The sequence below is a fragment of the Schistocerca serialis genome, chromosome 4 (assembly GCF_023864345.2).
Source record: "Schistocerca serialis cubense isolate TAMUIC-IGC-003099 chromosome 4, iqSchSeri2.2, whole genome shotgun sequence".
Taxonomy (NCBI): domain Eukaryota; kingdom Metazoa; phylum Arthropoda; class Insecta; order Orthoptera; family Acrididae; genus Schistocerca; species Schistocerca serialis.
This window is the reverse complement of record NC_064641.1, coordinates 759,987,085-760,009,850: the sequence shown is the minus strand read 5'-3', so window position 1 is coordinate 760,009,850 and position 22,766 is coordinate 759,987,085. Positions and strand designations below refer to the sequence as shown.

The following is a 22,766-nucleotide window of genomic DNA, read 5'->3' as shown; positions in this document are numbered from 1 at the left end:
GTTTGGCTTCCGCTCCACTTGAAACGAAATCCATTGAGATTCAAGCAAACGCGGAAGAATACATGGTGTAATTATGAACGTATACCTTAAAGTGTTACACAGCGTCAATCTGCAATCTTGGTTCAAAATTGTTCAAATGGCTCAGAGAACTATCAGACTTCACTTCCGAGGTCATCAGTCCCCTAGACCTTAGAACTACTTAAACCTAACTAACCTAAGAACATCACACACATCCATGCCCGAGGCAGGATTCGGTCGCGTGGTTCAAGACTGTAGCGCCTAGAACTGCTCGGCCACTCCGGCCGGCTACAATCTTGGTCTAATGAGAGTTATTATAACCGGATCTCGTTACCTCCAGCAGAACGAAAATAAACTGCGATTTGTACTGCGATTAGTTTTTATTTTTATATTTTTATATTTTCTTCACAGGTCATTGCAAAACTTGGATAACAGGTTTGTCGATATCAACTTTTTCCTGAAGAGCCATTAAACAATAGTAGACAGGAAACATTATATTCACAACGATTATGATTATAGCCCGTGTGCGTACTTAAACCACTAAAAAATGTAAGCCTGTTAAAACACGTGCTGTGTAGATTTGGTAATTCCTCAAGCGCAGGTGGAATATAATAGCTGGCAGTCGGTGCACTGGGATTCAGTGATCAACGTAATATTTTGGTTGTTATGGAAATCCCTGAACAAGTCTTAATTAATGATCCCAATATTCTGCCGCACTCTATGCAGAGGTATCGGCTTTTGATGCTCTCTAACAAAGCGTTTCATATATTTCGCTTGCATTGTTTTGCCAGTAGCTATCTGTTCATACATGAATATTTGAATATCTGTACTCGTAATTCAAATGTTCCGCTTACCTGCGTCCAACGCATACTCCCATTTAGTACTAATAATCGTTCCGTCATGCATCTATCGACGAACGTTGCATTTGCTGTCCATCCTTGCCGAAAATATGTTTATCGTACAAAAAGGATAAAAGGAACGAGAGAGATCCACAATTTATCACTAATATACTCAATTCAAAGTGTAACAGTGTGAAGTCAATGAAAGACTTCAGTGACAGATGTGATATCTGAAACTGATGTAGTGGTACAGTTTTGTTTTTTCGAGACGTATTTACAATGTAAAAAAATTAATTTTCTGTGTGATCTAGAGCTCCCTACCGCCCTAAATCACATCCAAATTGCCGGCTGCGGTGGCCGAGCGGTTCTAGGCGCTTCAGCCCGGAACGGCGTGACTGCTACGGTCGCAGGTTCGAATCCAGCCTCGGACATGGATGTGTGGGATGTCCCTCGGTTAGTTAGGCTTAAGTAGTTCTAAGTTCTAGGGGACTGATGACCTCAGATGTTAAGTCCCATAGTGCTCAGAGACATTTTTTCACAACAAAATTAGTAACTGCTAAGTACAGCGAGGCATGTGGATACAGGGTAGATGAAATAAGTAGAAGTACACTGTGAGTGAATGAGAAAACGTTGATGCATGTACACATAAATGACAAAAAGGATATGTCAAGTACAGTAAACATTGCAAGAAAGAATAGAGCACAAATACACTTTGTGATCAAAAGTATCCGGACACCCCAAAAAACATACGTTTTTCATAATTGGTAACTTGTGCTCTCACGTACTGCCAGGTACTCCATATCAGCGACTTCAGTAGTCATTAGACATCGTGAGAGAGCAGAATGGGACGCTACGCGGAACTCACGGACTTCGAACGTGGCCAGGTGATTGAGTGTCACTTGGGTCATACGTCTGCATGCGAGATTGCCACACTCCTAAACATCCATAGGTCCACCGTTTCTGACGTGATAGTGAAGTGGAAACGTGAAGGGACACGCACAGCACAAAAGCGTACAGGCCGACCTCGTCTGTTGACTGACAGTGAACGCCGACAGTTCAAGAGGGTCGTAATGTGTAATAGGCAGACTTCTACCCAGACCATCACACAGGAATTCCAAACTGTATCAGGATCCACTGCAAGTATTATGACAGTTACGTGGGAGGTGAGAAACCTTGGATGTCATGGTCGAGCGGCTTCTCATAAGCCAATAACTAATGCAAAACATGTGTTTTCTGAAATCAGGTTGCTTTTATTAATTATTCCAATACGTCACATTATTCCCCAGTCTTCTGGCTACAAAAAAACTATTTTTGACCATAATCTCCGTACAGTGTAACAGCGTTTAAACTACCTTTACTGAGAGGGCTTGTATGCCCGGATAGCACAGCCCCACTTGTCGACGTCTTGCCAACGTCTTGCTGGATCAGTAACCTCCCCATCATCCACGTACTGTTCCTCAAGGAGTGCACCCTTCATTGGGCCAAACAGATGGAAGTTGGAATGTGGGAATCCGCGCCGTAGGATGTATGACGAAGAATAATCCAGTGAAGGTTCTTAAGTTCCACTCGAATGCCCAGACATGTGTGAGGCCTTGCGTAGTCATGGAAAAGGAGACGTTAGTTTGCATTCTTGTGGCGACGAGCACGCTGTAGACGTTTCTTCCATTTCCTGAGAGTAGCACAACAAAATGGTTCAAATGGCTCTGAGCACTATGGGACTTAACTTCTGTGGTCATCAGTCCCCTAGAACTGAGAACTACTTAAACCTAACTAACCTAAACACATCACACACATCCATGCCCGAGGCAGGATTCGAACCTACGACCGGAGCGGTCACGCGGTTCCAGACTGAAGCGCCTAGACCGCACGGCCACACCGGCCGGCAGCTTATCATCGCCATCCAACGAACAGTTCATCATTAACAGTTTCCGATGCACTTATTTCATAAGACACTTCTGTGATTTTTGAAATTAAACCCAACCATTGGCGCGAATCAAATAACATTACAAAATTGTTAGCCAAATGGTACTGATGAAAATTTCTTCCTCCATAAGCATTCGGACCAGCTACGCTACCGGACAAGCGTCCTTTAGCGGTGTCAGATGTGGAACAGGTAAGCGAGTCATTACAGTGTTGTATACCTCGTGCAAAATAACATGGCCCCTGCGCAGAAACTCATTTTCGTCGTGAGCGCTGGCCGCATTCATCCCCAAGTTTCAAAATCTTGGCCACCTCAGTTGAATTTCAGCTACCAATACGCCCCTTGCGAGCATTCTCGTTGCTATTTCTTTACTACATAGCATTGCACTAGCTTCTTTGGGAAAGTTCTTCATAATCACGCATGTGGTGTTATATACAATGTCGTTAAATTTGGCCACAAAGGAGAAATGAGGCAGCAAAAATCTCGTTAAAAACTGTACTTGAGTGGGTTGCACGAAGTGCTAGCTATTCCAGTAGCGAAATAAAGGACGCAGAAAACATAGCTTCACCTACTCTCCAAGGCTTTACAACTTCTGGAAAGACGAGGAAAAAGGAGAAGAAATTTTACATGTAGGTAAAATTGACGAACATATTATCCGGAGAACTGACACATGAACGTTATTTCACATTTTCAGTGTCATACGTATAAGAGGACACATGGAAAACGTAAGTAGACTGTTTATTATTTCAAAAGAAATCACCATTACCGTTCTTACACTTATCCCACTGTGTGACGAGGCGTTAATGCATTCACGGAAAAATGTTTATGGTTGCCTTTGAAGCCATGTATGTACTCAGTCATGCACCTCTTAATCTGAAGCAAATCGACAGTCAAAAATGTCTTTCTTCACGGCTCCAAAAATATGCAAGTCACATGGGGAGAGGTCGAGACCGTGCAGAGCATGTGTTAGTTCAAATGGCTCTGAGCACTATGGGACTTAACTTCTGAGGTCACCAGTCCCCTAGAACTTAGAACTACTTAAACCTAACTAACCTAAGGACATCACACAACACCCAGTCATCACGAGGCAGAGAAAATCCCTGACCCTGCCGGGAATCGAACCCGGGAACCCGGGCGTGGGAAGCGAGAACGCTACCGCACGACCACGTGCTGCGGACCATGTGTTAGTGTTTCCTAGCAAAACATCTGCAGTGTACTCAAAAAACCTTGGAAATATTCATTCTGTTGCAGAGTAATGCCCAACCGCACACAGCCAAGACTGTTTTGAGTGCACTGCAGATCTGTCGCTGGGAAGCCCTTACGAATCTTCCCTACAGTCCTGATCTCTCCCATCCGATTTTCATATTTTTTGAGCTCTGAAGACATTCCTGGCCGTCAATTTGCTTTGGACGAAGAGGTGCACGCCTGGATACAATCATGATTCCAAAGGCAACTGCAAACATTTTTCTGTGAGGGCAATGACCGTCCCGTAGCACAGTGGGATAAATGGAGTAACAGTTATGATGATTACATTTGAAATAATAAACAGATTACTTAGTTCCGTTTGTCTCGTTTTTATTTGACTGGCACTTAGAGTGTACTGTATTTTTACTCTTGTTTTGTTTTGTAAGAAGGTCTTCTGGCAGTACGTGGTCAGGCTTGTTTTTCCTTGGTTGATTCTTTGTTTATGTAATCATATCTTTTTCAGAACTCCAGTGACAAAATGTTACTTTGAACATCTGTGTGTTTGAAATTTTGGTCCTACTGACGTAACTTGTTAATACGACCGTTTGCTGACTCGGCAGCTATGGATTGGAGCTTACACGAGATTTGCGTTTGTGCCTAGGCTTCACCTGTTGAACTTCACCTCCCCGCGACGCGATGGTCGATCACAATGGAACCTCCATCACTACCGCTGTCCCCTTCCAATAACACTGTCAGACACGGGCATTGCTGAAACTTCTTGGCAGATTAAAACTGTGTGCCAGACCGAGACTGGAACTCGGGACCTTTGCTTTGCGCGGGCAAGTGCTCTATCTGCTGAACTACCCAAGCAAGGTTCGCAGGAGAGGTCCTGACGGAAGTAAAGTTGTGAGGATGGGTCGTGAACTGTGCTTGGGTAGCTCAGTCGGTAGAGCCCTTGCCTACCGAAAGCAATGGTCCTGAGTTCGAGTCTCAGTCAGGCACACAGTTTTAATATGGCAGGAAGTTTCATATGAGAGCTCACACCGTTGCATAGTGAAAATGTCATTCAGGTAATGGGCAAAGTTATTTTGTGCGCACTATCCCACACTCTAACACATACTGAAGCGACACTATCTGGTGTGAAAGTTGTTACCGTTTGACAGCTGGAGCGACATTAGCGCTCAAAGCTGAGAGAAAACAGACCGTCACATATGTCACTAAGATTATGTGTTTTAATTGCTTTTCTAGTTAACTAACGAAAAATTGTTATATTTTTCTGTTCCATGCATTAGATACCAAGGGACACGAATTATCGTAAAGAAATGTAAAAAGAGCCAAATTTTACTGACTGTATGACACAAGTTACAACTTATTCACGAAGAAATACTTCCGGATGTGTGTATAACTGCAGCTTACTACACTGACAGTAAGAGAATATAAATACGTCAAATGTTTTTTATTCCAGTCTTTGATCACAATATCAATTGTTTTGACGGTGACCGGTTTCAGTCCGTAATGACCATCCTTAAATCTACAATATACAAATATATAGACCTAGTGAGCATTGTGTCTTTCAACACAATACTGCAATACGTATCACAATCTACTATCATACAACCAGGGAATTGTACAGATAAAATACGGTAAAGCGTACCTTTTCTACACCATGTCCTAAAGTGATAAGGCCCTAATGGCATCGTCAAAACATATAAACATAATCAGCGCAGCATCGTCATATAGATCTATGACACAGCTGGTGAATATAAATTCGTATTTCATGCAACAGAAATATATATTTCTGTTCTTGTCTGTTCTTATTGTGATAGCCACTCCCATTAACACGCAAAATTTTATAAGGACTTCAATGACTTGCCAGTTTTTACACATCGCTCGACTTTCTGATGCTCACATATTTTGGTGAATGTAATTACTTTTGCTTCAAAAGCGAATCACTCGATTTTCTGATACACGAATAGTTTTGAAAATGTAATTACACTCCTGGAAATTGAAATAAGAACACCGTGAATTCATTGTCCCAGGAAGGGGAAACTTTATTGACACATTCCTGGGGTCAGATACATCACATGATCACACTGACAGAACCACAGGCACATAGACACAGGCAACAGAGCATGCACAATGTCGGCACTAGTACAGTGTATATCCACCTTTCGCAGCAATGCAGGCTGCTATTCTCCCATGGAGACGATCGTAGAGATGCTGGATGTAGTCCTGTGGAACGGCTTGCCATGCCATTTCCACCTGGCGCCTCAGTTGGACCAGCGTTCGTGCTGGACGTGCAGACCGCGTGAGACGACGCTTCATCCAGTCCCAAACATGCTCAATGGGGGACAGATCCAGAGATCTTGCTGGCCAGGGTAGTTGACTTACACCTTCTAGAGCACGTTGGGTGGAACGGGATACATGCGGACGTGCATTGTCCTGTTGGAACAGCAAGTTCCCTTGCCGGTCTAGGAATGGTAGAACGATGGGTTCGATGACGGTTTGGATGTACCATGCACTATTCAGTGTCCCCTCGACGATTACCAGTGGTGTACGGCCAGTGTAGGAGATCGCTCCCCACACCATGATGCCGGGTGTTGGCCCTTTGTGCCTCAGTGGTATGCAGTCCTGATTGTGGCGCTCACCTGCACGACGCCAAACACGCATACGACCATCATTGGCACCAAGGCAGAAGCGACTCTCATCGCTGAAGACGACACGTCTCCATTCGTCCCTCCATTCACGCCTGTCGCGACACCACTGGAGGCGGGCTGCACGATGTTGGGGCGTGAGCGGAAGACGGCCTATCGGTGTGCGGGTCCGTAGCCCAGCTTCATGGAGACGGTTGCGAATGGTCCTCACCGATACCCCAGGAGCAACATTGTCCCTAATTTGCTGGGAAGTGGCGGTGCGGTCCCCTACGGCACTGCGTAGGATCCTACGGTCTTGGCGTGCATCCGTGCGTCGCTGCGGTCCGGTCCCAGGTCGACGGGCACGTGCACCATCCGCCGACCACTCGCGACAACATCGATGTATTGTGGAGACCTCACGCCCCACGTGTTGAGCAATTCGGCGGTACGTCCACCCGGCCTCCCGCATGCCCACTATACGCTCTCGCTCAAAGTCCGTCAACTGCACATACGGTTCACGTCCACGCTGTCGCGGCATGCTACCAGTGTTAAAGACTGCGATGGAGCTCCGTATGCCACGGCAAACTGGCTGACACTGACGGCGGCGGTGCACAAATGCTGCGCAGCTAGCGCCATTCGACGGCCAACACCGCGGTTCCTGGTGTGTCCGCTGTGCCGTGCGTGTGATCATTGCTTGTACAGCCCTCTCGCAGTGTCTGGAGCAAGTATGGTGGGTCTGACACACCGGTGTCAATGTGTTCTTTTTTCCATTTCCAGGAGTGTATTTTGCTTCAAAAGCGAATGCCTTGTGGATTCTGGCTGTTTGTGGCTCAGATGCATTAAAAACAGTGACACTGGCTTATACCCTTTTGGGAAACAGTTTTATTGGTTTTGATGTTTTACTGTGATGTCTATGAGTCATTCCCTTCGGATACAGATATGGTGGCTCATTTGGTGTTACGGCGTCAAGTCAGCGCCGGCACGACAGTCGGAAACGACAGAGAAGACAGTGCTATAAGAAGAGGTCAGCCAACCACTCGCCGACCGACCCCCTTCCAGGATGACAAATAAGCACAGCGCCCGACTGATGGAGCCCACTTCGATAGCAGCTTCAATATTAGCCACTTCATTAGTACTATCTACGTAGCACAGTCTTGTGTTTGTTTATTCTGAAGAAGACTGATCTTTTGTATGTCGCCATTTGCTTGTGTCACATCTGTCAAAGTTAAGTACTGTAATTGTCTTTTTCTAATAAAACTCATTAATATGAGTTGCTCAATTGTTTGTCTAGCGAACGGAGTATGCAGGATTCCTAGACACAACATGTGGTAGGTTCAATGATGGTGGAACTGAATTCCATACAGGCGTCCTACATCCAACGTTCATTGATTTGGCTGGTACTGTAGCCAACAGACTTTTCTACAAAAACTTGGGTATTGGTTAAAAACAGACTTGGTTGCAATTTTGTTTTTTTGTTTTTTTTTTATATTTTTCAACGACGCGTTTCGCCTTATTAAGGCATCTTCAGATTATCTTTTCTAGGTGGACGCGAGAGGCACCAAGATTTGCATAACGCGTCCGCGTACACAGGAGCGAATAACAGAAAAAAAAAGAATTTGAAAAAGTTGGATCTTTTAATATTTGCTAGAAATTTCCTATTATTAAATGAAGATGATATTCTTCAGTAAATATCTGTAGGTTACAAGGGAATCATAAATAAACTGTCCTGTAATGTACCGTTTCAAATCTCCCACGGTTCCTACAAAACTAAAGAACGACAAATGTGGTGTAATTTTTTTAGTTATTATCGATTTTTATGGCGATACATAACCTCTCTACTGTCGTAACTATGTTACAAGCAAATACAAAATTTGGTATTTGCATTAAGACGATATTGTGTTCAGAGGTGACACTTGCTGGCCGCTTCGCGCTCTGCTATCGCAGTGGGTAACAAAAACGACACGGAGTATTGTGATTTCGTAGAGTTTCCCGGTGTAATAACTTCTGATATTCTTCACGGGTTTGCAGCCGTATCATGTCGTCGTCCAGACACAATATTTCAGCGGACCAGCTGGCCGCCATCTTCAGGTGAGTTAATGCCAGTGCACTGCCTCGCCGGAACTGAATTCCAACCACAACGACGGAAACCTTTATACACCAAGAACAGAGCACCGCGCATGCGCGAGATGATGGGCAACGCCTCCTAGGCGGCAAGTAGACACGCAGCGCGCCGGTGGGAGTAGACGGCAGAAACGATAAATCGCAACAGCACTAGTTGGAAGAATCCAATGATCGAAAAGAAGGCCGTTGTTGTTTAATGTCGCACAAAATCGTATTCCATATCTTACTTAGAGGAAAACTTTTATCCCTGTTAATAATATTACTGGATAATCTAATTTCAATGGATTCTTTAAGAACACATTCCCAATAGCGAGAACCAGGAGAGATCAATTGTGTCTTGTCATACATCATCCTGTGTCCTTCGTTAAGGCAATGTTCCGCCACTGCCGACTTCTCAGGCTGGAACAACCGAGTGTGCCGATGATGTTCCACGCACCAGTTCTCAACAGTTCGAATAGTTTGACCGATATACTTCTTTCCACAGTGGCACGAAATTTCATAAACCCTGGGCCTCCTCAAGCCCAAATTATCTTTAACTGAGCCAAGAAGGGCTCTAGTCCTGGCCACTGGCGTAAAAACACTTTTAATATTGTTGTTGTTGTTGTTGTTGTTGTCTTCAGTCCTGAGACTGGTTTGATGCAGCTCTCCATGCTACTCTATCCTGTGCAAGGCTCTTCATCTCCCAGTACTTACTGCAACCTACATCCTTCTGAATCTGCTTAGTGTATTCATCTCTTGGTCTCCCTCTACGATTTTTACCCTCCACGCTGCCCTCCAATGCTAAACTTGTGATCCCTTGATGCCTCAGAACATGTCCTACCAACCGGTCCCTTCTTCTCGTCAAGTTATGCCACAAACTCCTCTTCTTCCCAATTCTATTCAATACCTCCTCATTAGTTATGTGATCTACCCATCTAATCTTCAGCATTCTTCTGTAGCACCACATTTCGCAAGCTTCTATTCTCTTCTTGTCCAAACTATTTATCGTCCATGTTTCACTTCCATACATGGCTACACTCCATACAAATACTTTCAGAAACGACTTCCTGACACTTAACTCTATACTCGATGTTAACGAATTTCTCTTCTTCAGAAATGCTTTTCTTGCCACTGTCAGTCTACATTTTATATCCTCTCTACTTCGACCATCATCAGTTATTTTGCTCCCCAAATAGCAAAACTCCTTTCCTACTTTAAGTGTCTCATTTTCTAATCTAATTCCCTCAGCATCACCCGACATAATTTGACTACATTCCATTATCCTCGTTTTGCTTTTGTTGATGTTCATCTTATATCCTCCTTTCAAGACACTGTCCATTCCGTTCAACTGCTCTTCCAAGTCCTTTGCTGTCTCTGGCAGAATTACAATGTCATCGGCGAACCTCAAGGTATTTATTTCTTACCCATGGATCTTATTTTCTACTCCGAATTTTTCCTTTGTTTCCTTTATTGCTTGCTCAATATACAGATTGAATAACATCGGGGTCAGGCTACAACCCTGTCTCACTCCCTTCCCAACCGCTGCTTCCCTTTCATGCCCCTCGACTCATATAACTGCCATCTGATTTCTGTACAAATTGTAAATAGCCTTTCGCTCCCTTATATATTATATTATATTTTCTTAAAATTCTTGAAATTTTGAATGATATACTTCCTGCAAAGGGTAAAGAAGCAACAGCTTCAAAAGTATCCTCCACTGGCTCGCGTAACGGACCAAACTGAAGAGCACGACATATTTGTTGTTCCGAATATCCATTCTGTTTAAAAACAATCTTCAAATGATCAAGTTCTTCTTTCAGATGTTCGTCGTCAGAAATGGCATAAGCTCTTTTGACCAGAGTTCGCAAAACTCCACTACGTTGGTGTTGTGGATGACAGCTGGTCGCATGAAGATAGTGGTCAGTATGGGTGGGTTTCCTATACACACTATGTCCAAAAGTCCCATCATCCTTTCTTTGCACTAAAACATCAAGAAATGGAAGTTTACCACCACTTTCAATTTCCATAGTAAATTTAATACTTCGGTGTAGACAATTAAAATGATCTCACTCACGCGCGGTGCTCTGTTCATGGTGTATAAAGGTTTCCGTCGTTGTGGCTGGATTTCAGTTCCGGCGAGACAGTGCACTAGCATTAACTCACCTGAAGATGGCGGCCAGCTGGTCCGCCGAAATATTGTGTCTGGACGACGACATGATCCGGCTGCAAACCCGTGAAGAATATTACGAGACCGATCGAGGTGGCGCAGTGGTTAGACACTGGACTCGCATTCGGGAGGACGACGGTTCAATCCCGCGTCCGGCCATCCTGATTTAGGTTTTCCGTGATTTCCCTAAATCACTCCAGACAAATGCTGGGATGGTTCCTCTGAACACGGCCGACTTCCTTCCTCATCCTTCCCTAATCCGATGAGACCGATGACCTCGCTGTCTGGTCTCCTCCCCCAAAACAACCCAACCCAATGTCAGGAGACGGAGTGTTGCGACTGTGATGTTAGACAACGACTGTACTGACCTGCGAGGGTCCCTGGAGAAGTCGAGCGAGTCGGAGTCGGAGAAGACGACGCTGACCTCCAGCTCGAAGCCTCTGAGCGGCGAGGGCAGCCCGTGGGCGTGCAGGGGCGCCGAGAAGGGCGAGCTGTGGAACGCCACCAGCATCTCGGGGCCGCGAGCCACCACCGCCGGCAGCCACTCTCCGCCGCACACCTACACACACCAACCAGCGCTCTGCACGCCTCTTATCCTCTCACAATGGGCGTAACTAGGAAGTATGCAACGTCATCACAGTTCAACAGATTACATATGCAAACGATGAAAAACGTGTTGAAATTAAAGTGGTTCGTTTTTATAGCTTTCAGTGTGTTGCATCCTAATGTAATAAGAAAGAAATCATACTGCCCATAGCATATCATTTGCAGTTAACATTCAGTATTTAAAAAATGCATTTTCAGCGATTTTCATTATGTAAAATTCTATCTACATCCGGATCCCGCTCCAGCTACTGCCGGGTCTTGGTGCTGACGAGTCCTCTCCATTTGGCTCGGTCCTCCCACCACTTTTCTTCCTACACTTGCTGCCAGGTCACAGATATTCTCACTCCCGTTTTCCTCCGTGTTCTTAGGCGCCCTCTAGGTCTTTTTCCGTCCATCTTTAGTTCTTCCATAATTTTGGGGAGTCTCTGCCCACACATCCTCTTAACATGCCCATACCATCTTAGTCACTTTTTTTCAATTTCTACTTTCTTGTTTAAGGTCCTTTCTGATATCTACGTTCCTTAGACTGTCCATTCTTGTTTTTCCCGTAATTGCTCTGAGAAATTTCATTTTCCCTGCTTGCAGTCTGACCCAGTCCCTTTCTGTCATTGTCCATGTTTCTCCTCCATAGGTGATAATAGGGAAGTAATAACTTTTATACATAAGGGGTTTTGCTTTTTCTGAAACTTCCTTATTCCAAATCAGGTGTTTTATTGTTTGGTAGAAATTGCCGCCCTTCTGTAACCTCCTATTAATTTCGTTGGTTATTCTTCCATCATTAGATATTTCACTTCCTAAATAAGTGAAACTGTCTACCACATTGAGGGGTTCCCCATTCAAAGTAATATTTCCGTTGATCCCTTTGTCTCTTCCAAATACCATTATTTCACTCTTATGTTTATTTATTTTTCAAAAAATGTTCAAATGTGTGTGAAGTCTTAAGGGACTTAACTGCTAAGGTCATCAGTCCCTAAGCTTACACACTACTTAACCTAAATTAACCTAAGGACAAACACACACACCCATGCCCGAGGGAGGTCTCGAACCTCCGCCGGGACCAGCCGCACAGTCCATGACTGCAGCGCCCTAGACCGAGCGGCTAACCACGCGCGGCTATTTATTTTTGTATTTATTTTTACTTATTTTTTATCATATTCTGATTCAAAAAAATGTTATTACCTTGTAATTTTGGTGGTTTCGCTCCACAATGTGGCGGGTGTAAAAAATAAATAAATGTCGAGCAAACATAGACCTTTAAAAGCGAACCGTAAAAGCTACGACCACTTTTTCATCTTTGCTATTGTGAAACACGGAAAGCTCTTTGCTGTTACGGACGATCTAAGAATGCAGTAAGCTAATCAGTATGAAAATGAGAAAGCATTATTCTACTACAGTGAAAGAGCAGCGCTTCTAATGGAATCTGCTTACCATTACATACAACCTGCACTTATGCTCCATCCGTACAGACGTGCTCAGTATGGTGTCTATTAATTATAAGGCATCCATCTGACCGACGTCTTTGGGAATCATAATTGTCTTAAAAACTCCAAGCTGGTCATGGATATGCATTGCATTCATGACATATTGCTAAAGTGTTTGTGCATCGTTAATGGAGCTAGTATACACGAAAGACTTCAGGTATCCCCATAAGAAAAAAAAAACCAACAGACTGAGATCGAGGGAACGAACTGGCCAACGTACTGGGCCTCACCGACTTATTCATTGCCCATTAAATGCCTTATGGGGTTCTCTCGAACATTTCAGAAAAAATGGGCTGATGGTTCGTCATACACGAACCACATCTCCAACCACTGTAGAAAAATGGCTGGTGCTCCAGTATATATGAACCACGTTTCCTGCCATTGTAGAAAAGGCACCTCCTGTAGCAGGGCAGGCAAGTCGTTTAATAGAAACTGCTTGCAGGTTTAATTGTCTACCTGTGAGATATGTGGAGATTCTTAACAGTAACTCCAACAAAGGCGATATAAGTGGTATATTAAAGCAGGATAAAAATACTTCTACAATCTAGGAACTTGTTCTCCACAATACCACCAAATGTAGATATCGCTGGATTGCGTCTGGTTCCAATAGACAATGTTATTTCACAAGTGTTAAGGAAAGGAATCAATATGTCGAACAGACTTAAATCATTCCATATAAAGGAAATCACTCCTCTAAGTACAGTTAATGTGTTATGTACGCGGAAGAAGCGGGAAATAGAGGATATCGAAGTCAAGAAACGAAAATTGGAGGATGTGAGAAAGACGACATCCAAAATGAAGAATATGAACTGCAACTGGAAAACTTAATTGCTATTGTAGATATGCAGGAAATGTTTACATATGTGTGAACAAATCTAGCTATGAGTGGGGAATATAAAATAGCTGTATTTACAATAAACAGGGCTGGAAAATTGGAAACTGATCATGTGTTGGAGTGCTAGCCAAAATCAATGTAATCAAGAATGTTTATTACATCAAAGGTCACAGGAAATTTCTTTTATAAACCTCCATTCCCATTTTGACTTGTTTAAAAAGTGGTTATATTATATATAACTATGGTTTACTGGACGTTGTGTGCATACCAACAAAACAGCCATTTTGGAGTTTATAACCGATGAAATATCTATAGTTAATGGATCCACATTTTGCAAAAGTTATAAACTTTAAGTTCTATACAGAATTCCAGGAAGAATGTGTGAGAGAAGAGTTGTTGGCGTACACACAGGAATATGTGGAGTGTTTCAATAATACTGTCATGGAGGAAATAAGAGGTAAAGATAAAATTCCCATATTCCCTTGCCTAGGAGAACTGCAAGAAGGAACAGAGCTAATTGTTAAAATCATAAAGAAAATAGGACATTTTTGTTGATGTAACAAGGTCTTCGAGAGTGGTGGTTTGCAAAAGTTAGATGAAATTGCGGAAAACCTGGTAAAATTACGAAAATTGATGAAACATATGTAAACTGAGGAAAATACATCAAAAATTTAGTGGAATGAGGGTCCACACATTATCACATGGGTATATGGCAATCATTCCATTCCTCCACCACTAGGATTCGAAACTGATGGTGGATACTATACGTGCTCTATGGGATACAATTCTGCAGTTCCCTTGTTCCACATGCAGTTACGCATTATATGCGACAAAAATAAAAGACAGAATATCCAAAGATTTGGAGGGCACGAGAGCTGTTTGGAAACGCTCCACAACGCTGCAAACTCTTCCAGTTTCCATAAGTCACGATGTCTTCCACTTTTCTTATCAGTGTTAAACACCGCCTCTGTCTCTTATTTCAACCATATTGTTTGTTGCAGAAGCAGCTTGTCTTACATCATGTGATTCCAGCTTTCTGTGGGAGCCGAGGGATCTAAATGTGAGTTTAACACGTAACACAGTTCTCAAAGTTATGGTAGAAAGCAAAGTGTATGGCAGTGTACGAAGTAGTAGTTATACACTGGATATGTTACAGCAAAAATCAACGTACTGACTGTTTATGAAACAACAACACAGGAATCTGCGCATCTGACGTCACAAAACTCAGTCAGCCAATGAACAGAGAACGACGTTGCCAGAGCTTGACTGCAGTGCAGACCACGGACGAGTGGCTTCAGTTTTAGAAACGTTCAGTCATAAACAAAGTAATTGAACAAAAGCAATGTCTTGATAGCAGACTTTCTTTTATAGAAATTCTTTAAACCAATTGCTTCATATTCTATTAAGTAATTAAACTAAACAAGCAATTAGCCTCCTAATTCAGGCGACAGCAAGGAAAGGTGTTTGTATCATTCTCACGAACCGCTCTTTCGCAATAAAGAACAGCGGTAATTGTTTATTTCCTATTGTACTTCGACGAAACGTGAATAATTTATAGTCATACCAACAGTGTTTTTCGGTATTCTGCATGACGTTTTAGAGTCCTCCAGGAGTTTATTCGAATAACGAGATGCGTTAGCGTAATGGTTAAGGTATTTGATTGATTAGTAAAAGGTTCTGTGTTCAAACCTTACTCGGTTGTTAATATTTTGTTTATTTAAAAACAATATCAAAGTGCCTTACTTCATGGAATTTATTCGTATGAATGTAATTTTTTGAAATTTCTAGTTCTTTGTCTCTTCATTATAATCATAATAAGTTTTCGGTTTTTCTAATTTTGTCCTCCAATATTTCTTTTCTCAGCAATTAAAAACAATGAAAAGGCACACATACAATATTCATGTTATCTGTTTTGTTTGTATGTCTTCTCTTGCGCAGTCGCTGTTTTACTATTCATATTGAAATATATTCTTTGCGACAGTATTAAAAGTATTATTTAGAGCAGAATTTCGGCTCGTACGTTGCCGAGCTACTTGATTGTCTGACGCAATTCTTTGCTTCGCTGCTTTGGCAACATCATCATATTCAATGTTTACGCCAACTGATCTATGTTTTGGCAAGTATTTGCTGTCCGTTGTGACAAACACAAACTTTTTGCGCATTGCGCCTCACTGAAAATATATTTTAGTTTCTATGTTTATTTACGTCTACAATTCAGTTTTGTGTACTTCGCCAATTTTGTTTTAATCAGAACTTTTTAGAAAAAAGCGATATGACTCTGATATGAACAGAAGTTTTATTACAGTCGCGAAAGACGGAATATTTCTTAATATTACATATGACACCTATCTGGTACTTAAATTAAATAAGATATTGTTATACAGTAAATTTTATGTGAAATTTAGGTATATCGTCCACATTTCATTCTGAACATCGTGGCAACTAAAATCGACCATACAGAAAGTATACGCTATGGACTTTTACCTCTGCAAGGTATCAGTCAAGAAGATGTGTAAAAATAAAATTTTTGGGCCAAATAGTTTTTGTAAAATCGAATGATAAGTGTGTCAAAGCAGTCGGAACACCTTGTGTCTGCACAGGCGAGCAGTGCAGTGATGAAAAAATCGCGCACAGCGCGGAATGCGGAGAGCACGTCTCTGCAGCAGCCAAAGGGTTAATGCGGCCGTGGTGGCTTTACTTCATAAACTGCGCGCTCCCGCCTAAACGCAAGTTTGCGAACTATACTATACTATTGCGCTGCTTCTCTTGGCGCGTGCGTCGTTTGCAACTGGCAACGCAGCAATCTCCCGCGTCTGGGCGGGCATGCGCGAGGCGCCAAGATAAAAGAATCCAACTATAGTAAGAACAGATTTTGTTTTACCTTATGAGAGAATACTTACAGGAAATATAGCCTATAACACAGTGTTGTACAGGATTTTAAGGACAAGTAACGATATTCTAGCGACGTGGAAATGTATGTGTGCCCGATTTCTTCTGTCTTCGAAAATAATTTGTATAAATGGGAGGGATCTACATTTCGCATGAGAAATTGGAGGTGTCTGGGTGACAACATCCTCATTTCAGATCCCGTAAAATCGATCTTTTAAACTCAGGAGTCTATGTCAGGGGAGGAATTGCAGTTAAAACTATACGTCCAGCCACAGCTTCTCCCCGCGTGACTGGCAGGTCCGGAGAAAGATACCAGTTAAGTCTGATGTTGCCTGCAGCAATGGGGGCATTTCCCAGCTGCGGCAGTCGCGGCTCTGAATAGCGAACTAGCCAGTATTCTGGTTGAGCAGCAGAAGATACAGATATATGCGTTGCATGAGAAGATTCGGTATCGTGAGTGCTTTCACTTGACAATTATTCCTCCACGTACATTGATCGGTCGACTACTTGGCAAGCACGTTGACAGTCTCTCCATCTTTTTCCGCCAAATATGTTTAGTGTAAGATGGAAACACGGTAGAGGAGGGTGCTTGTGTTCCCAAATGCCAGTGCATACAAGACAACAGATATATATAGGGCTATAATCTATTTGTGGCAGACATTTAATTACTTGATTCGCTAAATGTTTTTGCATGATTCTCGAACACTTAAAGTGTGTTTTGTTATGAAGCAGAATCATCGTAAGGTGGTGCTGAGTGTTTCAACCAATTTATTCATTTTACAGGGTAGTGTAAATGCACTATTTTCCACCACTTTTGACATCTCAGTTGCGCCAGCTCATCCTTTGCTTCTACCATTAGCTAATAGGTTCAAATGGTTCAAATGGCTCTGAGCACTATAGGACTTAACTTCTGAGGTCATCAGTCCCCTAGAAGTTAGAACTACTTAAACCTAACTAACCTAAGGACATCACACACATCCATGAGCGAGGCAGGATTCGAACCTGCGACCGTAGCGGTCGCGGGTTCCAGACTGTAGCGCCTAGAACCACCCGGCCACTACGGCCGGCTAGCGAATAGGAAAACAGCATTCTGAGGACAGATGAAACCCGCCGTCTGTGTGTTTGTACATGTTGGTCCATGCATGAATTCACACAATCAGGAAGTAACCACTTGACAAAGAACAGGAGGCGAGTCTGGAATTTCCCAATTAAAGGAATGCCGCGCCTTGTTGCTATGTTAGGGGATTGCGAGAAGAATTGGAGATCCCTCATGTGCGTAGGCACGTCACTTTGGTCTGTGGAACTAAGGTCTGCCGGCCGCAGTGGCCGAGCTGTTCTAGGCGCTTCAGTCTAGACCCGCGCGACCGCTACGGTCGCAAGTTCGAATCCTGCCTCGGGCATGGATGTGTGTGATGTCCTTAGGTTAGTTTGGCTTAAGTAGTTCTAAGTTCTAGGGGACTGGTGACCTCAGATGTTATGTCCCATAGTTCTCAGAGCCATTTGAACCATTTTTGATTAAGGCGTAGGTGTTACAACAGGAAGTAGCCACTGAGAGAGAACAGAGATGGTTTCCCAGGTATCGAATATCAAAGGACCCCGACTTTCGGTCCGCAGTCGGCGGTATTTAGTATCGTGATCCGTAATTATGACAATGGGCGGTTTTCGATTTCCATGGCAGGCCGACGTGTGCACCTGGAGCCCGGTGACTCCAGGGTGTCCCAAAAAAGTGGCTGATATACTGCATTTCATTCCACTCCTGGGTGCTTACAATTATTATATCAAGGGAGTTGGGGGAGGGGGGGAGGGGCGGGGGGATGCAAATGTGATCTCTATCCACATGGGGGAGCCCTATCTCTCACACTCTCACAAACTGATTAATTAAAGCATATGCAAATTGAGTTCAACAATATATTACTGACGTCGGTTTGATTTTTGTGCCAAGAGATTATTCCTTTCCAGCACATATTGAGTCTTTTTCCTGCCAATTTCCAGTTGTGAAAGGGAAGATGGGAAGTGAGGGAGGGAACGAGAGGGCTGTGGGATTTACAATGAGGGGGAAAATAGGCTCGGAACTCAACTGGGGAGGGTGACAAAAGTAGTGTCCCTTTTACGAGAGTGGCAGGGGGGGGGGGGGGGGGAGGAGCAGGGGAAAGTGTGGGAGATTCTCAAAATGAATGACAGATTGTCCCCACGGCGTTATAAATCAATCTCAGGGGGTCATAAATCACTTATGATGACAATACTTTTAAGGGTTAGGCGAGGGAGGAAGGTTGGTTTATCTGTCAATTTAATTAATTAGCATATTATTTTCACATCGAAACTGCACCAGGACCTGCTTTATCCTAATACAGATAGGTTCAGAAAACTAAGACACATTCTGTCATTCTTGCCATACGATAACATGGCCAATTGATACAAATACTCTGTCTTCCAAAGTCCAGTTCTCAGTTTTTAGCAAACCAGACCCATGTTGAGACCTGTGATGCCCCTACTGCGGTCTGCCAAGGTGACTTGAGTCGACGATGCCATAGCTAGCCCAGTCTGAAAGACTTGGTTGCCACTGGCTGCTGCCGCCTCGTTTTTGCTTTCACCGTTGACAAAATATGGGGGCCTCCCACAATCAAGCAACGTAATTCGCCATTTGCGACATACTCGTTTCCAGGGGCCGGGCCATAATAGTCCGTTGTTTGTCAAAGTCGCTCATGTCGGCTGATTTCCCGATTTTCGGCCCATATGGTCGCTAGAATGATCCCCTATTCACCTATGGTCCTCTCGTATACGTTCCTTAGAGCATCAAGTCCACGAAACGCCACCAGGCTTTATTAAATCTTGGGGTGAGCAGTGATAATCATGTTTTTGCTCCGATACCGTTGATAGCAACATCACTTTTAATGACGAATTGGTCAAATTAGCGAAATCTAATGGTTCCAACTAAATCCTATATAAATGTCGTATTTAAAAAGAGGCTGAATACGACATCGTTTATTGTGAGTTATCGTATAAGACGACGTATTTGAGGGTTATTGTCAATAATGTAACGCTTATTTTCAGTCTCTCGTTTTCCGTACATTGTTGGTTTCGAAACAGACGTTCAAACGAACTGATGATTAATTTTTGTAATACAGTAACTGGAGCGATGTAGTTTCGTTCATGACTATTATATTGCACAGCACTTACAGCAAATTTTAAGCTGTCCAACTTTTATCTCATTCAATTCCCAAGACTTTGTTCGACGACACTGAACAACTTACATTGTTGCTACTTCTTTTTCACTTACTGAAGGTTTTTACATTTTACAGTCCTAACTGCATAAACATAAGAAAAATTTATCTTCAGTCCCTCTCCACAAATACTGTATTACGTACTGCAAGGATACTGTATTTTTGCCACTTTCTGAAATGTTAGCTCTATGGCAATCCAGAATTTAGAGATACGAAATTTTTATCAAAAAACAAAGCAAAAACCCTGTTGTGCGACTATCGGCTAAACGGTTTGCTCTGTACCCATAACAGATCATTAAACGACCTCTGAAAGTTTGTTGTTGGATTATTGGCTCACACCTGTATATATGGGGAAGTTGTATTTCGGTAGCGTTTAGCAGTTTGTTACATGCATGAAGCATCACCGGAACATTTTGGTGCTGATGTAAGACGACATCTAACGCGCCAGTATGGTGCAAGATGGATAGATCGAGTACAGCCTGTTTCGTGCCTTCAACGATCACCTCCCTTAATTCTGTGGCTGATCTCAAAAGTGAAGTGCACAGCACTTGTGTCCTCACAATAAAAGAACTAGAGTAGCGAACTGTGCCGACATGTCAAGATTTACGAGGTGATTTCAGGCTGTCTGAAAGAATTCATGGCTCACTGCAGAGGTGTGTTGTATTTAGATGCGAAGACGATACGTGGGTCTCCTTCTCTAACAGGTACGAGTGCGCAGAAAACTGTAACGAATAACGTATTGAAAGTGTATTGTATTTCTTGTTGAGGTATGTTGTGGGTGAAAGTTGAGCCCTTTAGATAGGGATTTAATCTAAACGTTTACAGTTATAACACATTTAAGCTAACTAGAACTATGTTTCACATCGACGTCCGTTGTTGAACGGAACCATCCACCAACATTTACCTCGGAAAGAGCTCGTTCTCGGTATTTTTTCCTGTCCAAAATTTTACGAATGGCAAAGGGGCAGATCTTTTGCTGTACTGTTTAGAGATTACTGTAGATAGTAAGGAAGTTTGCAATATATTCTCTTTATGTAAAATAGATAGGTTAGATTGACATCTTTATATCTATCATTATGTCCCTACAGGCAGTCATTGGAGTACGCAAGCAGAGCTGGAAAATTTTACAGTCTGAAAAAATAGACGTACTAATTCTTAAATTACCAAACCGCTTTCCTTTATTGAAGTATTTTCTATTGTGTTATGTCTCTTATATCTGCTTTTTGTCTTACTCCTTTGCCAACGGTCATGCCGCAGTGGCAACACCGGTTCCGACCAGATCACCGAAGTTAAGCGCTGTCGGCCTGGGCTAGCACTTGGATGGGTGACCATCCGGTCTGCCGGGGACTGTTGGCAAGCGGGGTGGACTCAGCCCTTGTGAGGCAAACTGAGCAGCTACTTGATTGAGAAATAGTGGCACCGGTCTCGTAAACTGACATACGGCCGGGAGAGCGGTGTGCTGACCACATGCCCCTCCACATCCTCATCCAGTGACGCCTGTGGGCTGCGGCTGACACTGCGGTCGGCCGGCATCGTTGGGCCTTCCAACGCCTGTTCGGACGGAGTTTAGTTTAGTTTTTATTTTTAGTATTTCTCCTTCGCTGGTGTCTCTATTTCTTCCTGCTTATACTTGTTTAATAGTACTGAACTTAGTAGTTCATAGAAAGTGGCTGTGCAGCAAAAAATTGCGACCGACAGTACGACTTTGCTGCTCGCGGGTCCCATCCGGAAGATATGGTCCAATCTTCTTTTAGTGGTTTAACAGTTACCAGCTTTACATTATTACGTAATCTACCGCAACCTTCAGTTTCAACAGTCAGATTCAGATATGTTTACCCCGTGAGCGCCTCTGCGGGCATCTTTATTTGATCAGTTACTGTGTAACATTTTCAACTACACAAATCTGTTTGTATAAGTAAGTTTAATTTGTAATTGACTGTCTTGATATTTTAGTATTCTTCCATTTATTTCTTTTAAACAGGACGTCTAATGATCGATTGGTAACACGTCGAGACTGCTGATTATACCATTTCCATGGCAAAAGGTATACTTAAACACCGTACACCACGCTCAAGGTGTTCCTCCCAGGCAGCATTAAAACATACTTTATCCCATGTAAGTTATACAAGGCGTGCAGCGCAGTTCTAAAGTCCATAATAATTTTTTTGAAAAACGGCATAGCGAAACGGTTAAACACAACGTAACAAAGTATTCAGTACGTGAAAGCGCCGACCGCTGGTTTTTTCCTTTACGTACTCCGTCCGAACAGGCCATGAAGGCCCCGTAGTAGCGACCGGTTCCCGCGTCATCCTCAGCCCACGGGCGTCACTGGATGCGGATATGCAGGGGCATGTAGTCAGCACACCGCTCTCCCGGCCGTATGTCAGTGTACGAGACCAGAGCCGTTACTTCTCAATTAAGCAGCTCCTCAGTTTGCCTCACAAGGGCTGCGTCCACCGCGGTTGCCAGTAGTGCTCGGCAGACCGGAAGGTCACCCGTCAAAGTGATAGCCCAGCTCCACAGCGCTTAACTTCGGTGATATGACGGAAACCGGTGATATCACTGCGGGAAGACCGTTGGCTTTTCTTTACATAGCGCCGACAAATTAGTTTGAGAACCAGGAGCGCTACCGTCCACAGCTGCTGAGAATGGCAGCCAACCAGACAGGGAGAGCAATCTGTATGGTAGAATTTGCCCATTGCCAGTCGGTAGAGCGTGTGCTAGGAGTTTTCCGTGGCAAGTTTCACAAGACATGGCCAGCTTACAGCAGGATAATGGAATGGTACAAGTAGTCCGAGGAGGATTGTGTATTGTGTATTGAACAGGGGACCTAGAAACGACGGAGAGGCTTCGCCCCGCCGTAGCCCTCAG

At 43.4% G+C, this 22,766-nt stretch overlaps 1 protein-coding gene and 1 pseudogene across 1 annotated transcript in view; one reads left to right on the top strand and one right to left on the bottom strand.

Moving 5' to 3' along the window:
- Positions 1 to 22,766, bottom strand: part of LOC126474750 (uncharacterized) — a gene marked incomplete at its 5' end in the record, with an annotated part of 503,945 nt that overhangs the window by 121,926 nt on the left and 359,253 nt on the right. The window contains one exon of the mRNA XM_050102226.1: positions 11,232 to 11,422. Coding sequence (XP_049958183.1) covers positions 11,232 to 11,422 — 191 coding nt within the window. The remainder of the gene's footprint in view (positions 1 to 11,231; positions 11,423 to 22,766) is intronic.
- Positions 21,134 to 21,251, top strand: LOC126476008 (5S ribosomal RNA; annotated as a pseudogene).